This window comes from Salvelinus fontinalis, chromosome 4, assembly GCF_029448725.1.
Source record: "Salvelinus fontinalis isolate EN_2023a chromosome 4, ASM2944872v1, whole genome shotgun sequence".
Taxonomy (NCBI): domain Eukaryota; kingdom Metazoa; phylum Chordata; class Actinopteri; order Salmoniformes; family Salmonidae; genus Salvelinus; species Salvelinus fontinalis.
The window spans coordinates 81,431,439-81,458,778 of record NC_074668.1 but is presented as its reverse complement, the minus strand read 5'-3'; the positions used below and the strand labels follow the sequence as shown (position 1 = coordinate 81,458,778).

General features: G+C 49.1%; 1 protein-coding gene across 1 annotated transcript; it reads left to right on the top strand.

The window, feature by feature from the left end:
* The first annotated feature begins 19,027 nt into the window (after positions 1-19,027).
* Positions 19,028-22,392, top strand: LOC129854505 (piggyBac transposable element-derived protein 4-like). The gene is made up of 2 exons (XM_055921622.1): positions 19,028-20,080; positions 20,588-22,392. Exons 1-2 carry the CDS (start codon positions 19,123-19,125, stop codon positions 21,613-21,615), a joined length of 1,986 nt encoding a protein of 661 aa, XP_055777597.1. The 5' UTR covers positions 19,028-19,122; the 3' UTR covers positions 21,616-22,392.
* Positions 22,393-27,340: the final 4,948 nt, after the last annotated feature.

Below are 27,340 nucleotides of genomic sequence, written 5' to 3'. Positions count from 1 at the left end.
ACAGTCTCCAGTTAGTTTTAGTAACAGTCTCCAGTTAGCTTTAGTAACAGTCTCCAGTTAGCTTAGTCTCCAGTTAGTTTTAGTAACAGTCTCCAGTTAGTTTTAGTAACAGTCTCCAGTTAGTTTTAGTAACAGTCTACAGTTAGCTTTAGTAACAGTCTCCAGTTAGTTTTAGTAACAGTCTCCAGTTAGCTTTAGTAACAGTCTCCAGTTAGCTTTAGTAACAGTCTCCAGTTAGTTTTAGTAACAGTCTCCAGTTAGCTTTAGTAACAGTCTCCAGTTAGTTTTAGTAGCAGTCTCCAGTTAGCTTTAGTAACAGTCTACAGTTAGTTTTAGTAACAGTCTCCAGTTAGTTTTAGTAACAGTCTCCAGTTAGCTTTAGTAACAGTCTCCAGTTAGTGTTAGTAACAGTCTCCAGTTAGCTTTAGTAACAGTCTCCAGTTAGTTTTAGTAACAGTCTCCAGTTAGCTTTAGTAACAGTCTCCAGTTAGCTTTAGTAACAGTCTCCAGTTAGTTTTAGTAGCAGTCTCCAGTTAGCTTTAGTAACAGTCTACAGTTAGTTTTAGTAACAGTCTCCAGTTAGTTTTAGTAACAGTCTCCAGTTAGCTTTAGTAACAGTCTACAGTTAGTTTTAGTAACAGTCTACAGTTAGCTTTAGTAACAGTCTACAGTTAGGTTTAGTAACAGTCTACAGTTAGCTTTAGTAACAGTCTCCAGTTAGCTTTAGTAACAGTCTCCAGTTAGTTTTAGTAACAGTCTACAGTTAGCTTTAGTAACAGTCTACAGTTAGCTTTATTAACAGTCTCCAGTTAGTTTTAGTAACAGTCTACAGTTAGCTTTAGTAACAGTCTCCAGTTAGTTTTAGTAACAGTCTCCAGTTAGCTTTAGTAACAGTCTACAGTTAGTTTTAGTAACAGTCTCCAGTTAGTTTTAGTAACAGTCTCCAGTTAGCTTTAGTAACAGTCTACAGTTAGTTTTAGTAACAGTCTACTGTAACAGTCTCCAGGTAGTTTTAGTAACAGTCTCCAGTTAGTTTTAGTAGCAGTCTCCAGTTAGTTTTAGTAACAGTCTCCAGTTAGTTTTAGTAACAGTCTACAGTTAGGTTTAGTAACAGTCTACAGTTAGCTTTAGTAACAGTCTACAGTTAGCTTTAGTAACAGTCTACTGTAACAGTCTCCAGTTAGCTTTAGTAACAGTCTACTGTAACAGTCTCCAGTTAGCTTTAGTAACAGTCTACTGTAACAGTCTCCAGTTAGCTTTAGTAACAGTCTCCAGTTAGTTTTAGTAACAGTCTACAGTTAGTTTTAGTAACAGTCTACAGTTAGTTTTAGTAACATTCTCCAGTTAGTGTTAGTAACAGTCTCCAGTTAGTTTTAGTAACAGTCTCCAGTTAGTTTTAGTAACAGTCTACAGTTAGTTTTAGTAACAGTCTCCAGTTAGCTTTAGTAACAGTCTACAGTTAGTTTTAGTAACAGTCTACTGTAACAGTCTCCAGGTAGTTTTAGTAACAGTCTCCAGTTAGTTTTAGTAGCAGTCTCCAGTTAGTTTTAGTAACAGTCTCCAGTTAGTTTTAGTAACAGTCTACAGTTAGGTTTAGTAACAGTCTACAGTTAGCTTTAGTAACAGTCTACAGTTAGCTTTAGTAACAGTCTACTGTAACAGTCTCCAGTTAGCTTTAGTAACAGTCTACTGTAACAGTCTCCAGTTAGCTTTAGTAACAGTCTACTGTAACAGTCTCCAGTTAGCTTTAGTAACAGTCTCCAGTTAGTTTTAGTAACAGTCTACAGTTAGTTTTAGTAACAGTCTACAGTTAGTTTTAGTAACATTCTCCAGTTAGTGTTAGTAACAGTCTCCAGTTAGTTTTAGTAACAGTCTCCAGTTAGTTTTAGTAACAGTCTACAGTTAGCTTTAGTAACAGTCTACTGTAACAGTCTCCCCCACAATGTGACTTCCCTGCAGCTCAGATGAGGTACTGAGTGTCCCAGTAAAGGCAGCTGTCTTGAGTCAGACCCAAGTCCCACTGATCCACTACAAGGGCTCTCTGTCCCGTCCTGCATCCCCACAGCTCTACTGGCAGCAATTCCCTTGTCTCAGGTCCAACCTAAACTCTTATTGGGAACCCCGGGCCTGAACACGTAGAATTGAAAACTGAGCTCAGCGTTAGTTGGCTTCTCCGTGTGTCCAAACCTCACAGGCGGAGAGACAGAGAGCCCCGGGGAGCACTTCTCTCAAAGAAACCCCCGGGGCGCCTCTTGCAGCTGTTTCAGGGGCTGTTGGCCAAACAAACTGGTGTGAGTCTGTCAGAACAACCTATCTAAAACATCTGACTCCTGCCTCCTGCCCTTACATGACCGTGTTCTGATAGGCCTGTCCCCCTGTCCCCCTGTCCCTCTGTCCCTCTCTCCCTCTGTCCCTCTGTCCCCCTGTCCCTCTGTCCTATGCTGGACACCCGATGTGAAGAGAAAGACAGGACATCCCAAAAGAGAAAGGGAGAAGAACAGATGACAAGGAGATGAATGAGCGTGTGTGTAACCGATGTGAAATGGCTAGCTAGTTAGCGGTGGTGCGCGCTTCAATCAAGCGTTTCAATCAGTGACGTCACTCGCTCTGAGACCTAGAAGTAGTTGTTCCCCTTGCTCTGCAAGGGCCGCGGCTTTTGTGGCGCGTTGTATTGCCTGTTCTAAAAGGAAGAGTGGCTGTTGTATTGGGTGGCTGTTGTATTGCCTGTTCTAAAAGGAAGAGGGGTTGTTGTATTGGGTGGCTGTTGTATTGCCTGTTCTAAAAGGAAGAGTGGCTGTTGTATTGCCTGTTCTAAAAGGAAGAGGGGCTGTTGTATTGCCTGTTCTAAAAGGGAGAGGGGCTGTTGTACTGCCTGTTCTAAAAGGAAGAGTGGGTGTTGTATTGCCTGTTCGAAAAGGAAGAGTGGCTGTTGTATTGGGTGGCTGTTGTATTGCCTGTTCTAAAAGGAAGAGTGGCTGTTGTATTGCCTGTTCTAAAAGGAAGAGTGGCTGTTGTATTGCCTGTTCTAAAAGGAAGAGGGGTTGTTGTATTGGGTGGCTGTTGTATTGCCTGTTCTAAAAGGAAGAGGGGTTGTTGTATTGGGTGGCTGTTGTATTGCCTGTTCTAAAAGGAAGAGGGGCTGTTGTATTGCCTCTTCTAAAAGGAAGAGTGGCTGTTGTATTGCCTGTTCTAAAAGGAAGAGGGGCTGTTGTATTGCCTGTTCTAAAAGGAAGAGTGGCTGTTGTATTGCCTGTTCTAAAAGGAAGAGGGGCTGTTGTATTGCCTGTTCTAAAAGGAAGAGGGGCTGTTGTACTGCCTGTTCTAAAAGGAAGAGGGGCTGTTGTATTGCCTGTTCTAAAAGGAAGAGGGGCTGTTGTACTGCCTGTTCTAAAAGGAAGAGGGGCTGTTGTACTGCCTGTTCTAAAAGGAAGAGGGGCTGTTGTATTGCCTGTTCTAAAAGGAAGAGGGGCTGTTGTACTGCCTGTTCTAAAAGGAAGAGGGGCTGTTGTACTGCCTGTTCTGAAAGGAAGAGGGGCTGTTGTATTGCCTGTTCTAAAAGGAAGAGTGGCTGTTGTATTGAGTGGCTGCTTTATTGCCTGTTCTGAACGAACGGCTCATTGAGACATGGCGTGACACGGGGGACCTCTAGCATTGAACCCAATTAAGTGTCAGTCAAAACAACCAACAAACACATTTACTGAAGCTAGAGCGCTAGTAACAATGCCTTTGTTCTTCTCACTTCATTAAACAATCAGCCCGTTGAGGTCAAGCACGGATGTGAGAGTTCAGAAACAGACAGTAGTTTCATGAGAGGAAAATGCCTGGAACATCATAACATTGGTTACGAATAGGTCTTGACAATGCAAAGTATCAGGAAGCAGAACCAACAGGACATCTGTTGTTAAAGGCCCATACAGCATAGCTACATATCATATTCCAAAGATTGATGTCAGTTAGATAGTTTGAAGACTAGATGTACAGTCTGGGACATTTAGTACAGAGAGACGGGTTAGACATGGGTTGTATGTTACCTTTATTTAACTAGGAACGCCAGTTAAGAACAAATTATTATTTACAATGGCGACCTACCCCGGACAAACCTGGGCGACGCTGGGCCAATTGTGTGCCGCCCTATGGGACTCCCAATCAAGGCCGGTTGTGATACAGCCAAGAATCGAACCAGAGTCTGTAATGCCTTAGATCGCTGTGATACAGCCTGGAATCGAACCAGAGTCTTAGTGAATAATACATTTACCCATACTCCCTAATGTAACTTAGTGAATAGCTGCTGCCAACAATAGACAATGTACAGATAGAATACAGACACACAGTCAACATATTAAAAACATACAGAATATTTCATCATTAACACAGTGAATATTAAACATTCAACTCTGCATATTCAGCTTCAGTCGACGTCACCGGTCTTCTAGCCATCGCCAATCCACCTTTCATTTTCCATTTGTTTTGTCTTGTTTTCACCACACACCTGGTTTACATTCCCCTCATGATTTGACGTGTATTTAACCCTCTGTTCCCCCCCATGTCTGTGTGTGGAATTGTTTGTTGTTTCGTGCATGTGCACGTTAGACTGGTTTAGTGTTCTTAGTGCCGTGTGTTTTGTTGGCGAAATAAAAAGGCTCTGTTTGCTACCCAAATTCTGCTCTCCTGCGCCTGACTCCCTAACAGCCAGTTACGCATACCTAAACAGAATTAGTATTCCAGCTCAGTGGTGACAAGGTGAAGCGTTCGGCTCAGAGTCTCTTCATCCCTACGAGCCCGACGGCCGCCTGACGAGGGCGGTTTTGGTCACGATTGACCTCAACTGTTTTGCCCTTGGAGTCTTTGGAAGGTGGGGTGTCAGTGGTCTTTCCTCCACGGTTTCCTGGTCCTGTTAGTCGTGCAGATCACCGTTGGAAGGTGGGGTGTGGGCGGTCTTTCCTGCACGGTTTCCTGGTAGTCGTGCAGATCACCGTTGGAAGGGCAGGTGACAGCCGATGACCTTCTCAGCAGATCAGACATCAGCTCTGCGGTTTGCACCTTGGAGCGGGGCTGACGTAGACCCAAACCAGACGGGGATGGAAGAGGTGAGGATGTACTCAAGAGGGCCTCGTATAACCAAACTGAAGGACCAGGGTTGGGAAACACTGGTGTAGAGTGAGTAGAGTAGGTGGAAAGGTGCCCCCCGTGCTGTGGGACAGGGAGTCTGAAAGGTGGGGGGGAAAGGTGCCCCCCGTGCTGTGGGACAGGGAGTCTGAAAGGTGGGGGGGAAAGGTGCCCCCCGTGCTGTGGGACAAGGAGTCTGAAAGGTGGGGGGGAAAGGTGCCCCCCGTGCTGTGGGACAAGGAGTCTGAAAGGTGGGGGGGAAAGGGGCCCCTGTGCTGTGGGACAGAGAGTCTGACAGGTGGGGGGGAAAGGTGCCCCCCGTGCTGTGGGACAGGGGGTCTGAAAGGTGCTTTCCCAGCTACACGTACATGAGTATATATCTCTAATTCCAGCCAATAATAGCACACTAAATCAACAAGACATCACACAGCTATGTCAATGCTATGTTTTAATCTGGTTGGTTACCACCCCTGACCGAGAGGTCAAGGTGCAGGAGGAGAATTAGAGGTCGTGTGGCTGTGTTGTTCTGACATCAACATGACCTCCCCGCTTTCATGGCTGGGTTGGCCAGAACCTTACGACAACGTGGACGCTGAGAAAACAACAGGTTATCGACATTTCAAAGGGAAGTGGAGCTGTGTGACAGGAAGTTAACTACAACATGACCAGTCAGTGGAGGTCGAGGAGCGGATGTTGTTGACATTTCAAAGGGAAGTGAGCTGTGTGACAGGAAGTTAACTACAACATGACCAGCCAGTGGGGGTCGAGGAGCGGATGTTGTTGACATTTCAAAGGGAAGTGAGCTGTGTGACAGGAAGTTAACTACAACATGACCAGCCAGTGGAGGTCGAGGAGCGGATGTTGTTGACATTTCAAAGGGAAGTGAGCTGTGTGACAGGAAGTTAACTACAACATGACCAGCCAGTAGAGGTCGAGGAGCGGATGTTGATGACATTTCAAAGGGAAGTGAGCTGTGTGACAGGAAGTTAACTACAACATGAACAGCCAGTGGAGGTCGAGGAGCGGATGTTGTTGACATTTCAAAGGGAAGTGAGCTGTGGGACAGGAAGTTAACTACAACATGACCAGCCAGTGGAGGTCGAGGAGCGGATGTTGTTGACATTTCAAAGGGAAGTGAGCTGTGGGACAGGAAGTTAACTACAACATGACCAGCCAGTGGAGGTCGAGGAGCGGATGTTGTTGACATTTCAAAGGGAAGTGAGCTGTGTGACAGGAAGTTAACTACAACATGACCAGCCAGTGGAGGTCGAGGAGCGGATGTTGTTGACATTTCAAAGGGAAGTGAGCTGTGGGACAGGAAGTTAACTACAACATGACCAGTCAGTGGAGGTCGAGGAGCGGATATTGTTGACATTTCAAAGGGAAGTGAGCTGTGGGACAGGAAGTTAACTACAACATGACCAGCCAGTGGAGGTCGAGAATGTTGTTGACATTTCAAAGGGAAGTGAGCTGTGGGACAGGAAGTTAACTACAACATGACCAGCCAGTGGAGGTCGAGGAGCGGATATTGTTGACATTTCAAAGGGAAGTGAGCTGTGTGACAGGAAGTTAACTACATTATGACCAGCCAGTGGAGGTCGAGGAGCGGATATTGTTGACATTTCAAAGGGAAGTGAGCTGTGTGACAGGAAGTTAACTACAACATGACCAGCCAGTGGAGGTCGAGGAGCGGATATTGTTGACATTTCAAAGGGAAGTGAGCTGTGTGACAGGAAGTTAACTACAACATGACCAGTCAGTGGAGGTCGAGGAGCGGATGTTGTTGACATTTCAAAGGGAAGTGAGCTGTGGGACAGGAAGTTAACTACATTATGACCAGCCAGTGGAGGTCGAGGAGCGGATGTTGTTGACATTTCAAAGGGAAGTGAGCTGTGGGACAGGAAGTTAACTACATTATGACCAGCCAGTGGAGGTCGAGGAGCGGATGTTGTTGACATTTCAAAGGGAAGTGAGCTGTGTGACAGGAAGTTAACTACAACATGACCAGCCAGTGGAGGTCGAGGAGCGGATGTTGTTGACATTTCAAAGGGAAGTGAGCTGTGTGACAGGAAGTTAACTACAACATGACCAGCCAGTAGAGGTCGAGGAGCGGATGTTGATGACATTTCAAAGGGAAGTGAGCTGTGTGACAGGAAGTTAACTACAACGTGACCAGCCAGTGGAGGTCGAGGAGCGGATGTTGTTGACATTTCAAAGGGAAGTGAGCTGTGTGACAGGAAGTTAACTACAACATGACAAGCCAATGGGGGTCGAGGAGCGGAAAGAAAAAATACAAAAACAGTCCTCTTTATTTTGACAGTTTGTTTACTCTCAAAATGTCTACTTTCTCTGTTCTTCAGTTGAACGCCAACCGTCTCTGTGGAAGGAATTTCACTTCCATGTTGTAAACTCGTCATGTCAATTTTAATGGTAAGACGTGTTCGATGAAATTTTGTTTTGGTTCCAGACGCAATGAAAGCAACTCGAGTCGAGCAGCTCCAGAAGTATGTCAAAACATTTATCTATGAGCCCAATGAGACATCGGCAGTCCCCAGCCCTGTCCACACTCTGAGCCCAATGAGACATCGGCAGTCCCCAGCCCTGTCCACACTCTGAGCCGAATGAGACATCGGCAGTCCCCAGCCCTGTCCACACTCTGAGCCCAATGAGACACCGCCCGTCCCCAGCCCTGTCCACACTCTGAGCCCAATGAGACACCGCCAGTCCCCAGCCCAGTCCACACTCTGAGCCCAATGAGACATCGGCAGTCCCCAGCCCTGTCCACACTGAGCCCAATGAGACATCGGCAGTCCCCAGCCCTGTCCACACTCTGAGCCCAACGAGACATCGGCAGTCCCCAGCCCTGTCCACACTCTGAGCCCAATGAGACATCGGCAGTCCCCAGCCCTGTCCACACTCTGAGCCTAATGAGACATCGGCAGTCCCCAGCCCTGTCCACACTCTGAGCCCAACGAGACATCGGCAGTCCCCAGCCCTGTCCACACTGAGCCCAATGAGACATCGGCATCCCCAGCCCAGACCACACTCTGAGCCCAATGAGACATCGGCAGTCCAAAGCCCTGTCCACACTGAGCCCAATGAGACATCGGCAGTCCCCAGCCCTGTCCACACTCTGAGCCCAATGAGACATCGGCAGTCCCCAGCCCTGTCCACACTGAGCCCAATGAGACATCGCCAGTCCCCAGCCCTGTCCACACTCTGAGCCCAATGAGACATCGGCAGTCCCCAGCCCTGTCCACACTCTGAGCCCAATGAGACATCGCCAGTCCCCAGCCCTGTCCACACTGAGCCCAATGAGACATCGTCAGTCCCCAGCCCTGTCCACACTCTGAGCCCAATGAGACATTGGCAGTCCCCAGCCCTGTCCACACTCTGAGCCCAATGAGACATTGGCAGTCCCCAGCCCTGTCCACACGATGTAAATCTCTAAAGACACAGGCTCAGGTTAGGAAAAGCCTTTTTTAATATTCTGCAGTCTCACCCTGTACATTTTTGGGTAAATTGCTTTCACAACCAACTAAATTCGCTGAAGAGAAACTAGGACTGGATGGGTCCCAAATGACACCCTAGTCCCTTTATAGTGCACTACTTTTGACACAGGGCCCATAGAGTAGTGCACTACTTTTGACACAGAGCCCATAGAGTAGTGCACTACTTTTCACACAGGGCCCATAGAGTAGTGCACTACTTTTGACACAGGGCCCATAAAGTAGTGCACTACTTTTGACACAGGGCCCATAGAGTAGTGCACTACTTTTGACACAGAGCCCATAGAGTAGTGCACTACTTTTGACACAGAGCCCATAGAGTAGTGCACTACTTTTGACACAGAGCCCATAGAGTAGTGCACTACTTTTGACACAGAGCCCATAGAGTAGTGCACTACTTTTGACACAGTAGGGTAGTGGTAGGGTAGGGTAGTGGGCAAAAGTTGTTCACTACGTAAGGAATAGGGTGCCATTTGTGACGCAACCTTGTCCTCCGAAAGGGGTTGAGAAATCCCCCTCTAAGACGTGGCTGGGTGGTCGTCCGTGCCATAGAACACATGTTTAAGAGTGGGGCCATGAGGGGAACAGTAACTACACTATGTAATTACTGTCTGTATTGATACATACAGGACACACTGTAGGGACTGTGTGAGAGAACAAACTTAGGCTGCGTGTCAAACGCAACCCTATTCCCTATGTAGTGTACTACTTTGACCAGGTCCCATAGGGTAGTGCACTACTTTTGACCGGGGTCCATAGGGTAGTGCACTACTTTTGACCAGGGCCATATGTAGTGCACTACTTTAGACCAGGGTCCATAGGGTAGTGCACTACTTTTGACCAGGACCATATGTAGTGCCCTACTTTTGACCAGGGTCTATAGGGTAGTGCACTACTTTTGACCAGGGTCCATAGGGTAGTGCACTACTTTTGACCAGGGCCATATGTAGTGCACTACTTTAGACCAGGGTCCATAGGGTAGTGCACTACTTTTGACCAGGGCCATATGTAGTGCACTACTTTAGACCAGGGTCTATAGGGTAGTGCCCTACTATTGACCAGGGTCCATAGGGTAGTGCACTACTTTTGACCAGGGTCCATAGGGTAGTGCACTACTTTTGACCAGGGCCATATGTAGTGCACTACTTTAGACCAGAATCTATAGGGTAGTGCACTTCTTTTGACCAGGGTCCATAGGGTAGTGCACTACTTTTGACCAGGGTCCATAGGGTAGTGCACTACTTTTGACCAGGGCCATATGTAGTGCACTACTTTTGACCAGGATCTATAGGGTAGTGCACTACTTTTGACCAGGACCCATAGGGTAGTGCCCTACTTTTGACCAGGGTCCATAGGGTAGTGCACTACTTTTGACCAGGGCCCATAGGGTAGTGTACTACTTTCGATCAGGGTCCATAGAGTAGTGCACTACTTTAGACCAGGGTCCTATGTAGTGCACTACTTTTGACCAGGGCCCTATGTAGTGCACTACTTTTGACCAGGGTCCATAGGGTAGTATACTACTTTAGTCCAGGGTCCAGAGGGCTTTTATCAAAAGTAGTGCACTACATAGGGAATAGGGTACCATTAGGGCCACAGCCTTATATGTTTCATAATTGAGCAGTATGTAGTATATAGACACTCTGCACTGAAACAGAGGTTAAACTATCTGATGTTTTCTAAGATATGGTATTTATTTAACCTTTATTTTACTAGGCAAGTTAGTTAAAAGAACAAATTCTTATTTACAATGACGGCCTAACCCGTCCAAACACGGAGGACGTTGGGCGCCGCCCTTTGGGACTCCCAATCACAGCCGGATGTGATAGAGAGCCTGGATTCGAACCAGGGTGTCTGTAGTGATGTCTCTTGCACTGAGACGCAGTGCCTTAGACCACTGCGCCACTCGGTAGAGTAATGGCAGGAAACCAGTACAGAGACTGTAGACAGAAGACACTCTGCACTGAAACAGAGGTTAAACTCATCTGATGTTTTCTAATATATAGTTAATTAATGTAAGGCAGGAAACCAGTACAGAGACTGTAGACAGAAGACACTCTGCACTGAAACAGAGGTTAAACTCATCTGATGTTTTCTAATATATAGTTAATTAATGTAAGGCAGGAAACCAGTACAGAGACTGTAGACAAAAGACACTCTGCACTGAAACAGAGGTTAAACTCATCTGATGTTTTCTAATATATAGTTAATTAATGTAAGGCAGGAAACCAGTACAGAGACTGTAGACAGAAGACACTCTGCACTGAAACAGAGGTTAAACTCATCTGATGTTTTCTAATATATAGTTAATTAATGTAAGGCAGGAAACCAGTACAGAGACTGTAGACAAAAGACACTCTGCACTGAAACAGAGGTTAAACTCATCTGATGTTTTCTAATATATAGTTAATTAATGTAAGGCAGGAAACCAGTACAGAGACTGTAGACAGAAGACACTCTGCACTGAAACAGAGGTTAAACTCATCTGATGTTTTCTAATATATAGTTAATTAATGTAAGGCAGGAAACCAGTACAGAGACTGTAGACAAAAGACACTCTGCACTGAAACAGAGGTTAAACTCATCTGATGTTTTCTAATATATAGTTAATTAATGTAAGGCAGGAAACCAGTACAGAGACTGTAGACAAAAGACACTCTGCACTGAAACAGAGGTTAAACGTTTTCCAAGAAAACGTCAGTATTGACAACGTCCTCCTCTAACAGTCGTCCAACACAGTAATTCTGTGGCTAATGTTATTATTGTCATATCTTTCAGTGGAACGGTATGGGGACATACACACGTTAACCTGTGCCCTCACTTCACTACCTCATTATGTAACCATAGGCCTCTAACTGTGAAACAGCTTTGCCAGATTATTTACGCTTAGTTAGCGGTATACGAATTTGTTTAGTTTTTTGTTTTGTTGTCTGATTTCCAGTACTGAAAAAATAATGTGGTTAGAAGCCTGGCCTTGAGTTGATACTTGCATATCTGGACTTTATCCAGGAAGGAGATGGATGTGAAGGGACCTGACCCTTGACCCTCAGATAACTGATAAGATGATATCATATGAACACTCCAAGGATAATGGTTGTGGCCATGGTCCAGTGTCCTGGTCCAGTGTCCTGGTCCAGTGTCCTGGTCCGGTGTCCTGGTCCAGTGTCCTGGTCCAGTGTCCTGGTCCAGTATCCTGGTCCAGTGTCCTGGTCTAGTGCCCTGGTTCAGTGTCCTGGTCCAGTATCCTGGTCCAGTGTCCTGGTCCGGTGTCCTGGTTTAGAGTCCTGGTTCAGTGTCCTGGTCCAGTGTCCTGGTTTAGAGTCCTGGTCCAGTGTCCTGGTTTAGAGTCCTGGTCCAGTGTCCTGGTCCAGTGTCCTGGTTTAGTATCCTGGTCTAGTATCCTGGATCAGTGTCCTGGTCCACTGTCCTGGTCCAGTGTCCTGGTCTAGTATCCTGTTCCAGTGTCCTGGTCTAGTATCCTGGTCCAGTGTCCTGGTCCAGTGTCCTGGTCCGGTGTCCTGGTCCGGCGTCCTGGTCCAGCATCATGGTCTAGTATCCTGGTCCAGTGTCCTGGTTTAGTATCCTGGTCCAGTGTCCTGGTCTAGTATCCTGGTTCAGTGTCCTGGTCCAGTGTCCTGGTCTAGTATCCTGGTCCACTGTCCTGGTCCAGTGTCCTGGTCTAGTATCCTGGTCCAGTGTCCTGGTCTAGTATCCTGGTCCAGTGTCCTGGTCCGGTGTCCTGGTCCGGCATCCTGGTCCAGTGTCCTGGTCTAGTATCCTGGTCCAGTGTCCTGGTCTAGTATCCTGGTCCAGTGTCCTGGTCCGGCGTCCTGGTCCGGCGTCCTGGTCCAGCGTCCTGGTCCAGTGTCCTGGTCTAGCGTCCTGGTCCAGTGTCCTGGCCCAGTGTCCTGGTCCAGCGTCCTGGTCCAGTGTCATGGTCCAGTGTTCTGATCCAGTGTCCGGGTGTAGTGTCCTGGTTCAGTGTCCTGGTCCAGTGTCCTGGTTTAGAGTCCTGGTCCAGTGTCCTGCTTTAGAGTCCTGGTCCAGTGTCCTGGTCCAGTGTCCTGGTTTAGTATCCTGGTCCAGTGTCCTGGTCTGGTATCCTGGTTCAGTGTCCTGGTCCTGTGTCCTGGTCTAGTATCCTGGTTCAGTGTCCTGGTCCTGTTTCCTGGTCTAGTGTCCTGGTCCGCTGCCCTGGTCCAATGTCCTGGTCTAGTATCCTGGTCCAGTGTCCTGGTCTGGTGTCCTGGTCCAGTGTCCTGGTCTGGTGTCCTGGTCCAGTGTCCTGGTCCAGTGTACTGGTTTAGTATCCTGGTCTAGTATCCTGGATCAGTGTCCTGGTCCACTGTCTTGGTCCAGTGTCCTGGTCTAGTATCCTGTTCCAGTGTCCTGGTCTAGTATCCTGGTCCAGGGTCCTGGTCCGGTGTCCTGGTCCGGCGTCCTGGTCCAGTGTCCTGGTCTAGTATCCTGGTCCAGTGTCCTGGTCCACTGTCCTCGTCCAGTGTCCTGGTCTAGTATCCTGGTCCAGTGTCCTGGTTTAGTATCCTGGTCCAGTGTCCTGGTCTAGTATCCTGGTTCAGTGTCCTGGTCCAGTGTCCTGGTCTAGTATCCTGGTCCACTGTCCTGGTCCAGTGTCCTGGTCTAGTATCCTGGTCCAGTGTCCTGGACTAGTATCCTGGTCCAGTGTCCTGGTCCGGTGTCCTGGTCCGGCATCCTGGTCCAGCGTCATGGTCTAGTATCCTGGTCCAGTGTCCTGGTCCGGCGTCCTGGTCCGGCGTCCTGGTCCGGCGTCCTGGTCCAGTGTCCTGGTCCAGTGTCCTGGTCTAGCGTCCTGGTCCAGTGTCCTGGCCCAGTGTCCTGGTCCAGTGTCATGGTCCAGTGTTCTGATCCAGTGTCCTGGTGTGGTGTCCTGGTTCAGTGTCCTGGTCCAGTGTCCTGGTTTAGAGTCCTGGTCCAGTGTCCTGCTTTAGAGTCCTGGTCCAGTGTCCTGGTCCAGTGTCCTGGTTTAGTATCCTGGTCCAGTGTCCTGGTCTGGTATCCTGGTTCAGTGTCCTGGTCCTGTGTCCTGGTCTAGTATCCTGGTCCACTGTCCTGGTCCAGTGTCCTGGTCTAGTATCCTGGTCCAGCGTCATGGTCTAGTATCCTGGTCCAGTGTCCTGGTCCGGCGTCCTGGTCCGGCGTCCTGGTCCGGTGTCCTGGTCCAGTGTCCTGGTCCAGTGTCCTGGTCCACTGTCCTGGTCCAGTGTCCTGTTTTAGAGTCCTGGTCCAGTGTCCTGGTTTAGAGTCCTGGTCCAGTGTCCTGGTCCAGTGTCCTGGTTTAGTATCCTGGTCTAGTATCCTGGATCAGTGTCCTGGAACCACTGTCCTGGTCCAGTGTCCTGGTCTAGTATCCTGGTCCAGTGTCCTGGTCTAGTATCCTGGTCCGGTGTCCTGGTCCGGCGTCCTGGTCCAGCATCATGGTCTGTATCCTGGTCCAGTGTCATGGTTTAGTATCCTGGTCCAGTGTCCTGGTCTAGTATCCTGGTTTAGTGTCCTGGTCCAGTGTCCTGGTCTAGTATCCTGGTCCACTGTCCTGGTCCAGTGTCCTGGTCTAGTATCCTGGTCCAGTGTCCAGGTCTAGTATCCTGGTCCAGTGTCCTGGTCCGGTGTCCTGGTCCGGCATCCTGGTCCAGCGTCATGGTCTAGTATCCTGGTCCAGTGTCCTGGTCCGGCATCCTGGTCCGGCGTCCTGGTCCGGCGTCCTTGTCCAGTGTCCTGGTCCAGCGTCCTGATCCAGTGTCATGGTCCAGTGTCCTGATCCAGTGTCCTGGTCTAGTGTCCTGGTCCAGTTTCCTGGTCCAGTGTCATGGTCTTGCATCCTGGTCCAGTGTCCTGGTCCAGTGTCATGGTCTAGCATCCTGGTCCAGTGTCATGGTCCAGTGTCTTGGTCCAGTGTCCTGGTCTAGTATCCTGGTCCAGTGTCCTGGCCCAGTGTCCTGGTCTGGCGTCCTGGTCCAGTGTCCTGGTCTAGTGTCCTGGTCCAGTGTCCTGGTCCAGTGTCATGGTCTAGTTTCCTGGTCCAGCGTCCTGGTCCAGTGTCCTGGTCTAGTGTCCTGGTCCAGTGTCCTGGTCCAGTGTCATGGTCCAGCGTCCTGGTCTAGCGTCCTGGTCCAGTGTTCTAGTCCAGTGTCCTGTGTCCTGGTCTAGTGTCCTGGTCCAGTGTCCTGGTCCAGCGTCCTGGTCCAGTGTTCTAGTCCAGTGTCCTGTGTCCTGGTCTAGTGTCCTGGTCCAGAGTCCTGGTCCAGTGGTCCTCTGTACTGGTCTAGTGTCCTGGTCCAGAGTCCTGGTCCAGTGGTCCTCTGTCCTGGTCCAGTGTCCTGGTCCTCTGTCCTGGTCCAGTGTCCTGGTCTAGTGTCCTGGTCCAGAGTCCTGGTCCAGTGGTCCTCTGTCCTGGTCCAGTGTCCTGGTCCAGTGTCCTGGTCTAGTATCCTGGTCCAGTGTCCTGGCCCAGTGTCCTGGTCTAGTATCCTGGTCCAGTATCCTGGTCTAGTGTCCTGGTCTAGTATCCTGGTCCAGAGTCCTGGTCCAGTGGTCCAGTGTCCCTCTGGACAGACATATCTGCCTGAGAAGTTCTCTGGTCTCAAATGCATTTGACAGGGATAGTGTATAAAAAAATATTTTTAATGCGTCACATAAACGCTGAAGATAGCAGTTGTGAAGCTAATTTATATCCAACAGTAGTCAACTGTGCCAAATCCACTCCTATCAGCTCCTTCGGCCTCGGTTCCTCTGTGAGTCTGGCTTGCCAGCAGGTTGCAGCCTGATGTTTGAAGGCCAGTTAATGGCAGTGAACCAAAGAGACATGCTTGAGGAGATATCCTGGACCAGAACAGAACACTGTGTCAAAGCTTTCTAGATCGCTGTAATATTGTAGCAAAATATCGGCAGATAGACCCAACAAGGGACTCGAAAACAGGTCCAGCAACTGTCAAGCCAACATCTTACCGTTACGCCAAAAAGGCGTAAAACCTCTTTGACAAAGTCGCTAGGCGTTGTGTTAAAGTCACTACGATATCTTATGTAGTCAGATATTATAGTATTGTAATGGGATTGGTTAAAAACATTACATTCAGTCAATGTTGGGAGTTTTCTTTCTCTGACTTTACTGTTCAGTCCTTCCTCACACTGAGTCTTTCCTGATGTTTGAAGACGGGCTAGTTAATGTCGATGACTCGAAGGAGATGCTGGAAGATATCCTGCACCAGGCCACTGTGTCAAATCTATTTAATTTGTCACATCAACGCTGGAGATGGCTATAAAGATCATGTCCACCCGTATATGTGCCAAAATCACCTTCTATCACATCTTTCAGCCTTGATCCTCTGTGAGTCTGGCTTGTCAGCACGTTGTTTTTAAAAAATTTTTTTTTTATTTAACTAGGCAAGTTAGTTTGTGGTCTGATTGAAAGTGACATCCTCTTTTGAAATGTATTTGACAAGGATAGTGGACCAGAATCAACCTTTCAGTTTTACACGTCACTGTAGCAGGTGTAACTGTACAGCTCGTTTGCAGTCATTTCCTCTCAGATCAGCTCCTTCACCCATGGCTCGTCTCGGACTCTGGTTTAACCAGCAGATTGGGCTCCCTTTTAGCGTTTAGTCCTTCCCCACACTGAGTCTTTCCTGATGTTTGTAGCTAGTTAATGGCGCTGACCCAAAGGAGATCCTGGAAGATATCCAGGACCAGGCCGTTGTCTCAAAGCCTAGTATATCACTATAATCCCACCCCTCTCTGCTACATGAAACATTCAACCCAGGCTTTTTCTCAATCACAGAGCTCAAAAGCACAATCCGTTCCAGCTTCCTGCCAAGCACATAAATCCAGAGAGAAACCCTGAATGTTGAACAGCCTTTAACTAAGTCACTGCTAACTAAATCATTCACCCTGGCTACAACGTAGTCACCTGAAATAGACCCTCGTCTGATATTTGAGAACGTAAATTATAAAAAGTTAAGAGCGTCGTTGGACTTTTAATGAAAAGAGATGTTTCGAGTGTACAAAGATGTCATCAAGGCAAAATGGTGGCTACTTCAAAGAGCCTCAAATATAAAATCTGTTTTTATTTGTTTAACCCTTTTTTTGTGGTTACTACATGATTCCATGTGTGTTATTTCATAGTTTTGATGTCTTCACTATTATTCTACAATGTAGGAAATAGTAAAAAATAAAGACAAAGCCCTCGAATGAGAAGCTGTGTCCAAACCTTTTGACTGGTACTTTAGGTCCGACTCCAAAGCCATGAAAATGTTCTAGAAGCCGAGCCAAAAAACGTCCAGCGTTAGCTAGACATCAAAGGGAGAATTACAACTTGAGGCAAATGGTTTGTCCTAAACGAAACACTCATCATAAAGTGCAATGTTTGTATCCCAAAATGGCTCCCTAGTCCCAAATGTCTCTATAGTCCCAAATGGCTCCATAGTCCCAAATGGCTCCATAGTCCCAAATGGCTCCATAGTCCCAAATGGCTCCATAGTCCCAAATGGCTCCATAGTCCCAAATGGCTCCCTATTCCCTACATAGAGCACTACTTTGGTCCAGATCCCAATAGGCACTATATAGGTAATAGGGTACCGTTATGAACGCAGACAGAGCCTTTAGTACTGTCTGTTCTCTATCAATCAATTAAGTTTCAAGTTGTATTAGTCCTATGTACGGGATACACATGGTATACAGGAAGTTGCTGCAGGAAGATGGCGCCGGTGGTGATGGCTGCCATCTTATCGGCTCTTAACCAACCATGCTATTTTGTTTGTTTTTTCGCTTTGTTCGTAACTTGTTTTGTACATAATGTTGCTGCTACCGTCTCTTATGACCGAAAAGAGCTTCTGGACATCAGAACTGAGATTACTCACCTCAGATTAGACAAAGAGTTTTTCTTTAATGAGTTGGATGGGAAGGAGATACTACAGACACTTGACCAGGCCCAGATTCCAGGCATACGCTGGAGAAGGAAACTGAGATTTCGCGTAAAAAGATTGGGCTGCCTTGTGAGGATCAGGAAATGAGTGGCAAATCTGCCTTTGCCTTCTGTCCTGCTAGCTAACGTTCAATCGCTGGAAAATAAATGGGACGAACTGAAAGCACGTATATCCTACCAACGGGACATTAACCCTCCCGTTGTCTCGGCGGGTCAGAGCGACCCCGGGCAGTTCCGAGTTGATTGCCCGTGTCTGTGTGTGGGTCGGAGTGACCCCGGCAGCGTTAGCAAGGTGTATGTTGTAACCCTCCTGCCCCTGTGTGGGCGGGGTCATAGTGACGTCAGAGGGGTCAGAGTGACCCCGGCGGCGTTAGCAAGGTGTATGTTGTAACCCTCCTGCCCCTGCCCCTGTGTGGGCGGGGTCATAGTGACGTCAGAGGGGTCAGAGTGACCCTCGGCAGCGTCACCTGTCGCTTCCCCCGTGTCTGTGTGGGTCAGAGAGACCCCGGCAGGCCGGGGTCACAGTGACCCAACACCACCACCTGCTGGATACTAGTAAAAGGTCCTGCCCCAAAATTGACATTCTCAACATTCCGGGCAAGGGCCTGTGTCGAATACGGCGTGTCTGCCCCAAACGGGCCCTTGGGCACCGTGTGAGTTTGGATATCGAATCTAAAAACGCCCCCCTACAAACTACTTTCCCTTGGTTGTGGAAATTGTGCCTTTCGGGTATGGCTGTTGTTAGACAACCTTCCCCTTGCCTCGGCGGGACAGAGTGACCACCGGCCAGCGTTCCGAGTCGATTCCCAGTGTCTGTGTGGGTTAGAGAGACCCCGGCAGCGTTTAGCAAGGTGTATGTTGTAACCCTCCTACCCCTGTCTGGGCCAGGTCACATTGACCCGAGCCCTGTTGTAAGCCCTGCGTTATGAGTTGTTCCCCTCTGTTCCGGGGGCCTGGGGTCAGAGAGACCCCGGCGGCGTTAGCAAGGTGTATGTTGTAAACCCTCCCCTCCTACCCCTGTCTGAGCCGGGTCGGAGTGACCCGGGGCCTGTGTTAGGAGTTGTTCCCCTCTGTCTGGGCCGGGTCGGAGTGACCCCGGCAGGGACCAGTTGTCCCCACCAACTCTGTGCACGACCTCGGTGCTATCACGCGGGTAGGCCAGCCGAGCGTCCCGGATGGGACCGAAGGGGCCAAGGGGCCGAAGGGCCGAAGGGGCGAAGGGCCGAAGGGCCGAAGGAGCAGGCAGGGCCGACCACGCGCCTCGTCCATTCGCGTGCCTCGTCCCATTCACGTGGCCACCGTAAGCAGGGCGTAGAGAGGCTACTAATATTGTCAGGAAGAAGAAGAAGAAGAGGACGACGAAGAGGACGACGACGAGGACGACGACGAGGACGACGACGAGGAGGAATACGACCCCGCCGAACGTGAGCCCTCCGCCTACGACAGTAAGCAGGGCGTAGAGAGCCTACTAATATTGTCAGGAAGAAGAAGAACAAGAAGAAGAACAACAACAAGAACAACAACAACAACAACAACAACAAGAAGAACAAGATGAGGACGATGATGAGGACGACGACGACGAGGACGACGACGACGAGGAATACGACCCCGCCGAGCGTGTTGCCTCCGCCTACGACGCCTCGCAGTCCCGGTTTCAGCGCGGCTCAGGTCCTGGAACAGATATCCTCCAGCGTCGACCAAGAAGACGAAGAAGACTACTGCGATTCCGAAGAGGAGGACGTTTCGGAAGATGAAGACGGTGAGGAATACAACCCCGAGCGCGACGCGGACGACTACGGAGACGACTCGGCCTCGCGGTCGAGCTCCTCTTCGGAGGAAGAGCCGGAGGAAGAGCCGGAGGAAGAGCCGGAGGGAGACGCGGCCGCTGCCCGAGAGGAGCGAGACAGAGAGCCAGACAGAGCCAGAGAGCCAGAGCGAGAAAGGGAGACGTTGCTGTCGAAAAACGGCAAAATCAAATGGTCCTCCGCGGCCTATCGCGGCCCGGACCGACCCCGCGCCATCCGCCCGCCCTGCCCCGCCGTGACGCCGGGCCCCACGGCCTACGCCGCGTCGCGAGCGCTCGACATCGAGTCCGCCTTCCGGCTGTTTGTCACACCGGCGATAGAAAGGATCATCGTGGACATGACCAATCTGCAGGGGGTGAGAAAATACGGCGACGGCTGGCGACCCATGGACTCCACCGACCTGCGCGCCTACGTAGGGCTGCTGATCCTAGCCGGCGTCTACAGGTCCCGAGGCGAGGCCGCGGCCAGCCTGTGGGACGCCGAGAGCGGCAGGACCGTGTTCCGCGCCACCATGCCGCTCAAGGCGTTTCACAAGTACTCGAGGCTGCTGCGATTCGACGACCGCCAGTCGAGACCCGCGAGACTCGCCACCGACAGACTGGCGGCCGTGAGAGAGGTGTGGGACCTGTGGGAGGAGCGGCTGCAGGCCCTCTACAACCCGGGGCCCGAAGTGACGGTGGACGAACAACTGGTCCCGTTCAGAGGTACCGTCTATGCATCTGTGTACGTACGCGTAGCGTAGAGAGCACGGGCAGTCTATGTATCTGTGTTTGTACGCGTGGCGTAGAGAGCACGGGCAGTCTATGTATCTGTGCATAGAGAGCGGTAGCAGTCAATGTATCTGTGTTTGTACGCGTGGCGTAGAGAGCACGGGCAGTCTATGTATCTGTGTTTGTACGCGTGGCGTAGAGAGCACGGGCAGTCTATGTATCTGTGCATAGAGAGCGGTAGCAGTCAATGTATCTGTGTATGTACGTGTAGCGTAGAGAGCACGGGCAGTAGTAGCATGGGCAGCGGTAGCAATCGGCAGTAGTAGCAATGGGCAGCAGTAGCAATGGGCAGTGGCACGGGCGGCGGCGGCGGCTGCGTGTAACGTAAACGCAGTGCGCCCCGATGGTGAGCCTGTAACGATGACGCTGCTGCTAATCTCCTGCTAATCTCCTCTCCCTCTCCTCTCCCTCTCCTCTCCCTCCCCTCTCCCTCGCCTCAAGGACGCTGTCCTTTCCGACAGTACATTCCCAGCAAGCCGGCCAAATACGGCATCAAGTCGTGGGTGGCCTGCGACGCCAAGTCCAGCTACGCTTGGAAGATGCAAGTGTACACCGGCAAGGCGGCCGGCGGATACCCCGAGAAGAACCAGGGCGCGCGCGTCGTCCTCGATCTGACCGAGGGACTGCCGGCCGGTCACAACGTCACGTGTGACAATTTCTTCACCTCCTACGAACTCGGGCAGCGGCTCCTCGAGAGGAACCTCACCATGGTGGGCACGGTGCGAAAGAACAAGCCCGAGCTCCCTCCCGCGCTGCTCCAGTCCAAGGGCAGACAGGTCTCGTCCTCCAGGTTCGCCTTCACGCCCACCGCCACTCTAGTGTCCTACCTGGCAAAGAGAAATAAGAACGTGCTGCTTCTGAGCACGCGGCACGCGGAGCCCGACGTCAGCGATCGCCGAGACCGGAAGCCGGCCCTCATCCTAGACTACAACTGCAACAAGGGCGGCGTGGACAACCTAGACAAGGTGGTCGGGACCTACAGCTGCAGACGGATGACCGCCCGCTGGCCCCTGGTCATCTTCCACAACATCCTCGACGTGTCCTCCTACAACGCCTTTGTCATATGGCGAGAGATCAACCCCGACTGGATGCCCGGGAAGCGGAACAAGAGGAGGGTGTTCCTGGAGCAGCTCGGAAAGGCGCTCGTGAAGCCCTTGATCCAAAGAAGGCAGCGTCTCCCCCGCACCGAAGCCGCGTCCGCACTTGTCAAAGTCATACGGGGCGAGCGTGTATCCGCCGAGGCTCGTCCGCAGGCCCGCGAGCGAGCCGCCGGCCCGGCCGCCGCCGCCGCCCCGGCCGCCCCGCTGGGGGCGAGTAAGAGGAAGAGGTGTCAGGTCTGCCCACCCAAGAAGGACGCCAAGACACACACAGCGTGCTGCAGGTGTAAGAAATACATCTGCAAAGGCTGTTCACACCCATACTGTCACACTTGTGCCCACTGGGCCTTTAGCCAAGACGGGACAGAGTGACCCGGGGGGGGACACTGTGTGCTAGGCATAATAGAAGGACAACGGGAGGGTTATGTAACAACAACCATACCCAAAAGGCACAATATCCACAACCAAGGGAAGGTAGTGCAGGAGGGGGGGCGTTTTTAGAATCAATACCCAAACTCACACGGGGCCCAAGGGCAGTACGGGGGACAGCCTGTCACTTCGCACACAGGGCCCTTGGCCGTAATGTTGAATCTGTGAGTGTCCACCACAACCTCTCAGTTATCCAAAACTTTATGTTGTATCCTGTCTGTGGAATTTGGAGGCTGTGACAATAGATCCAGCTTTCAGTAGTGTAGCAAACCACGTATCAGTTATCCAACACTTGATGTTCTAGCCAACGCACTAATACAGGGAAGTACTTATAAGTCAGTTTGGGTTGTTACAAGAGTTTACATTTATCAACACTGGGGAAGAGGTATCAGCTATAACAAGTAGGACTATTATGGGTAACCTGTTCATCTTCGTTGCAACAATCCACTTGTCTCTATGTATGCATCTGTACGAAAAACACAGTGTAATCAGTGATGGACCTGTGCTTGAAGAAGACTACCTGGGTGTGGATGGGGGACTTGACCTTGACGGAGAATATCGTGGTATGGATGGGGGACCTGAGTTCTGAATCTGACACTGCTCCGAGAAAGTATGGGGGAGATGTAATTATCCTAACAGTTGAAATGTTATATTGTATTCATTTGGTACTATGGTGATGTGGACCTCTTTTATCAATAAAGTACAGTTGGTAACACTTGACAGTTGCTTGTCTGAGCATACTTTATTTTTTACTTGCATTCAACAGCATTATAAACTATAACAAGGCTACCCAAGCCCTCACAGTGAGCAAGCCTGGAAGCCTTCTAGGCTCCTGCGGCTTCTGTCAAGCTCTGTGTGTTTGATGAGGCTTTCCTTAGGCCCGCCCTATCATGACTCAGTCAGCAAGCATGGAAGCCTTATAGGCTCCTGTGGCTTCTGTTAAGCTTTGTGTGATTGATGACGCTTTCCTTAGGCCCGCCCTATTATGACTCAGTCAGCAAGCATGGAAGCCTTATAGGCTCCTGTGGCTTCTGTTAAGCTCTGTGTGATTGATGACGCTTTCCTTAGGCCCGCCCTATTATGACTCAGTCTGCAGAACTGTGGGTCTTTGACAATAGGGGCCAAAGCGATATATTAATGACCATACTGACGTCTCTCAGGAAGCAGAACAGAGTGTATAATGGCACATGGGAAATCAGAGTCTTTCTATACACTCAGATATTGTAATACAGCAAAGGAGAATGACAGTAGCGACGACTCGGACATTGACTTTGTTAGTGGCAGCACATGCAGAGAGCTGCAGTTCAACCCTGTTACAGTTGAAGATGCCCAGCTGCTGTGCACTAGGCTGAAGGTGCAGTGCAAGAAGAGGTCTCTCAGTCATACTGCGTCTGGTGTGTTAGGTGCTCCGTGTAAGAATGTGAAAATAAAAGGTGACGGAAATTGTTTCTTCAGAGCGGTCAGTGAAGCACTGTGTGGTACAGAGGAGTACCATGAGCCAATTCGAAATGCGGTGGTGCAGCAGCTACAGAGCAAACAACATATGTATAGGACCATCCTGAGAGTGTGTTACCGTTCAGTGTCAGAGTACATTACGGAGTCCAACATGAATTGTTTAGGTAGTTGGGCGACCGAAGTGGAGATTCAAGCAGCTGCAGACATGTTGGGGGTAAGCATATATACATACTATACCAACCGTTGGATTGAATACAGATCTAATGGTTTAGAGGTGTCTAAGCAGGGCATATATTTGGAGAATAGTCGGAACCATTACGAGACAGTCGTTTGTGTCAAGAGGCCTCAGACTCAGTCTTGTTACGGTTACTGCCAGGGTTATGAGATTGGGAACAGCCATATACCACAAGCAGTTAGGTCCTCAGGCTCCAAATCATCTGATTCCGAAAGCAGTTCGGGAGCGGACATGGCAGGTGACTACGAGGATTGGATGTGTGATGATTATCAGGACAATTGTCAAGAGGACTATACCCATAACCGAGATACTCCCGGTGCTGACATGGAGGATACCAGAGACCAAGAGGCTGAAACCAGTCCCCGTTCAACCGATAGTCTTGTGGACTACGACATTTACGATTCCGAGGAGTCAGACTACGAGGTCCACACCCAAGACGTCGACAGTGAACAGCTCTACAGTGAACAGGTTGACGACGAAGAGGTGGTCTACTGTGAAGAGGTCTATGGTGAAGAGGTTGACACCGGCGCTGTCGTGGAATGTGAAGAAGTCGATGATGACGAGGTGGTGGACTGTGACGACGTGTACGATGAAGAGGTTTACGACGACGAGGTGGTGGACTGTGAAGACGTGTACGATGAAGAGGTTGACGATGGCGAGGTGGTGGACAGCAACGAAGGCTACAGCGAAGAGGGTGGCGAGTTACAGGTTTACTGTGAAGATGGTCACGACTCGATTCCAGCTGTGGAAGATTCGAGAAAGCAACATTTGATGGAAAGCATGCTTAGTTGGTCTATACTGAACACATCATGGCATTCCTTCCTAGAATGGCTGGGGGAGCGCTGGTGGGGATCAGTCTCTAAAGAGCAGATTATCACATTCATGGATACATCTAACAGTCGCAAAGGGGACATTGTCGTCGCAGCACACTTCGGTGGCATGCAAGGAGGAGTGTGTTCGATTATGGTGAAGACACAGGATTCAGTCATGACCTTTACTGTTGTTATTAGTCGAGGCAGGTACATCTGTACCGATATGGTACAAGGTCTATTTTCAACTCCTATTGACATTATGAAAGTTCTGGTGCGTAAACTGGGAGAAGGACACTTGCTACGTAGACCCAGGTGGATGGCTCATGACCCCAAATACTTTGCTATGACACAAATTGTGGACGAGCTGCGTTATATTGTAAAGCTGATAAAAGGCTCATGGTGGGGAGCTGCATTCCTCAGTTTGGAAATGTCCCCACCACATGGTAAAGTGATAGAGCTTCTACGAATGAGGACAAACAAGCACACCAACCCAGCTGCCGCAATCCATTATATGAATGAGGACAGTTTGGGATACCTGTTTGATATTGTAACTGCCAAGGGAAAGAGATTCAAGGTGACGTTTGATAACTTGGGGTTTACGATTGGGACAGGTGTACACTTTCCATATATCACATCTATTCTTTCCCGCATCTGCTGCCTTGAAGATGCAACCTTTGTTGCCCGACCAAAGAACCACATCTTTGGGGATGAAGGCCTGGAACGTCACCCAGGTGTCACAGATGCCAGACACAATGTCTAGAGTAGGAAAGATATAGGTGGAGAGCATATGTAATCACTGTCATATCGCTTGGTAAATGTGCCATTACAAAGTGCTTGTGGTGTATTATTCAATGTCCATATCCTTCTGTGAATAAAGACAATAATATCCTGAGCAAGAATACCAGGTCACATTTATTTACAGAGTACATAACATTTACATACATCCATATCAAAAGTAGGACATAGTGGCAGCTCAAAAATGAATAAAATGGGTTCAGTGTAGTTAGATCTCAACACATTGCAACCTAGTCATCTCCATCATCATAATCTCCATCCGCATCAGCTCCATCCTCATCATCGGCCATATACTTGAGCGAAAGAGACATAACCACATTACCAACAAGTCATACACACAAGCAAAAGTGTCATCACAGTATACACTACCATATCTACCATTTCATCTTCTGCATTGTTCAACTGGGGAAGAGGAGGTAATGCTAGGTGAGGTTGAGGCCGGTTGACGACTTCTGGGGGCAACAGTGGAGGAGCTTGTTCCAAGACAAGGTTCCTAGGTCCCTCATCGTCAGACGATAGTATGTAATCACTCTCCTGAATGTGTATTACAGACATGGGAAATGTATCACTTATACATGGTATACTTTACAACAGTGAATGAAAGGACATCAAACCGAGTACCTACAGAACGGGTCAGGATTATGGTAGATACCTGTGGAATAGAGACGAGTGTTAGAATCAGTACAAGTTAAATGCCTGTGATGAGTATGGTCTATGAAAGAGGTGTCTATAGAGTATGATATAACATGCGTCTCTCCTACCAGGCTCAGCTCGCTATTGTCAGTTTCTATACCACTCTCCTCTGACATGATTAGAGGTCGGAAATGCACAATTGCCTGAGGTAAGGAGATATAGGTCCATGATTAGCTGTTAAATGCGACAGTTGCAGTAGGTGTCACAGTTAAACACCTTTTCATGAGTGGGTTAAGTTACGGGTTAGGTGTGGTTGTACAGAGGTGAAAGCTGTTCGTAAGGCTGCATGTGATCATAATCATGATGAGCAACTAGCCACGTCTCTAGCAACAACAGTTAGAAAACATAAGGCCCTTTCCTGGGGTTGGTGAGAGTGTGCGGCTTTGGGGTATGGTTCCACTTTTCCTACTATTTACAATGGCTGAATCACAAGAACTATGATACCAATTACATACACATAGCAAAATAGGTAAGTGGTTGGAAGATGGCCTATATGGGGAGAAGACAATTCGACTCACTCCGTGTCGCTAAGCAAAGGAAATATGGCAACTGGCCTCTATTGAACAGATCCTGGCTTCCACTGGTAGAATGGCTGGGTGAGAGGTGGTGGGGCTCCGTCTCTAAAGAGCAGCTAATGTCATCCCTAAATAGATCCGAAGTTACTGTAGGAGCTATTGCCATCACGGCCTACTTTGGTGACATGCAGGGAGGAGTGTGTTCCTGTATGGTGAAGAGCACTGACAATACTCTCATCCCATTTGATATACACGTCACCCAAGGCTATTACAAATGCACTGAGTTCCTAGACTGGGACAGAGGTGACCCTGTTCAGCTAATAACCGATGTGCTTAAAGCAGTCCCAAGCGGTTACTTGATGGCTAGACCAAGAGACATACCTGATGAACAGAACAATTGGTCTGGCAAATGTGTAGTGGAAGGGATGCGTGAAATGATACAGCTACTAGAGGGTGCATGGTGGGGACATTCGACGGGCAGTTCCCCAATGTCATCAAATCACATTGAAGTTATACAGGACCTAAAAAAGATGGAAGATGAATACCCCAAGCCAGCTGCAGCGATCTGTTACATGGATGAAGAGGAATATGGATACCTCTTCGAAATTGTAACAGCAAAAGGACAACCATACAAGGTCACGTTTGATAAGTCTGGGTTTGTGCTTGATACAGATATACACTTTAACTCAATGACAAGTTTGCTGGACCATATGACAACGGTTGTAAAGGTTTCCTTTGTACCAAGACCCCTTTCTACAACACAGGACCTGTGCATGAGCAAGATGGATGTAACAGGAGGGAGAAGGAGGGGACCAGTGGAGACAAGTGGAGGCCTACCCAGTCTCAAACGTTCCATACAGACTAGCCCGTATGACCAGAGGTATAGGCCATGACCATTGTATTACTGTACATCTCAATTAATATTTGTGACAGTATATGTGTCAATGTAATATACATTACATATCATTGTTTTGACATGCAATCAATAAAGTGTATCACCAGTCATGTCAGAGCCTTGTTCTTTTTATTCACATACATTACAAAGAGCAGTACCGTTGCAACTACACATGTTTCACAAAGTCATTATAGCTGGGCTATCCACCCGGTACTGCTTCATCCAACCGTGTCTGTGCTATCCACACAAGCTTACTTTCTCCATCCCT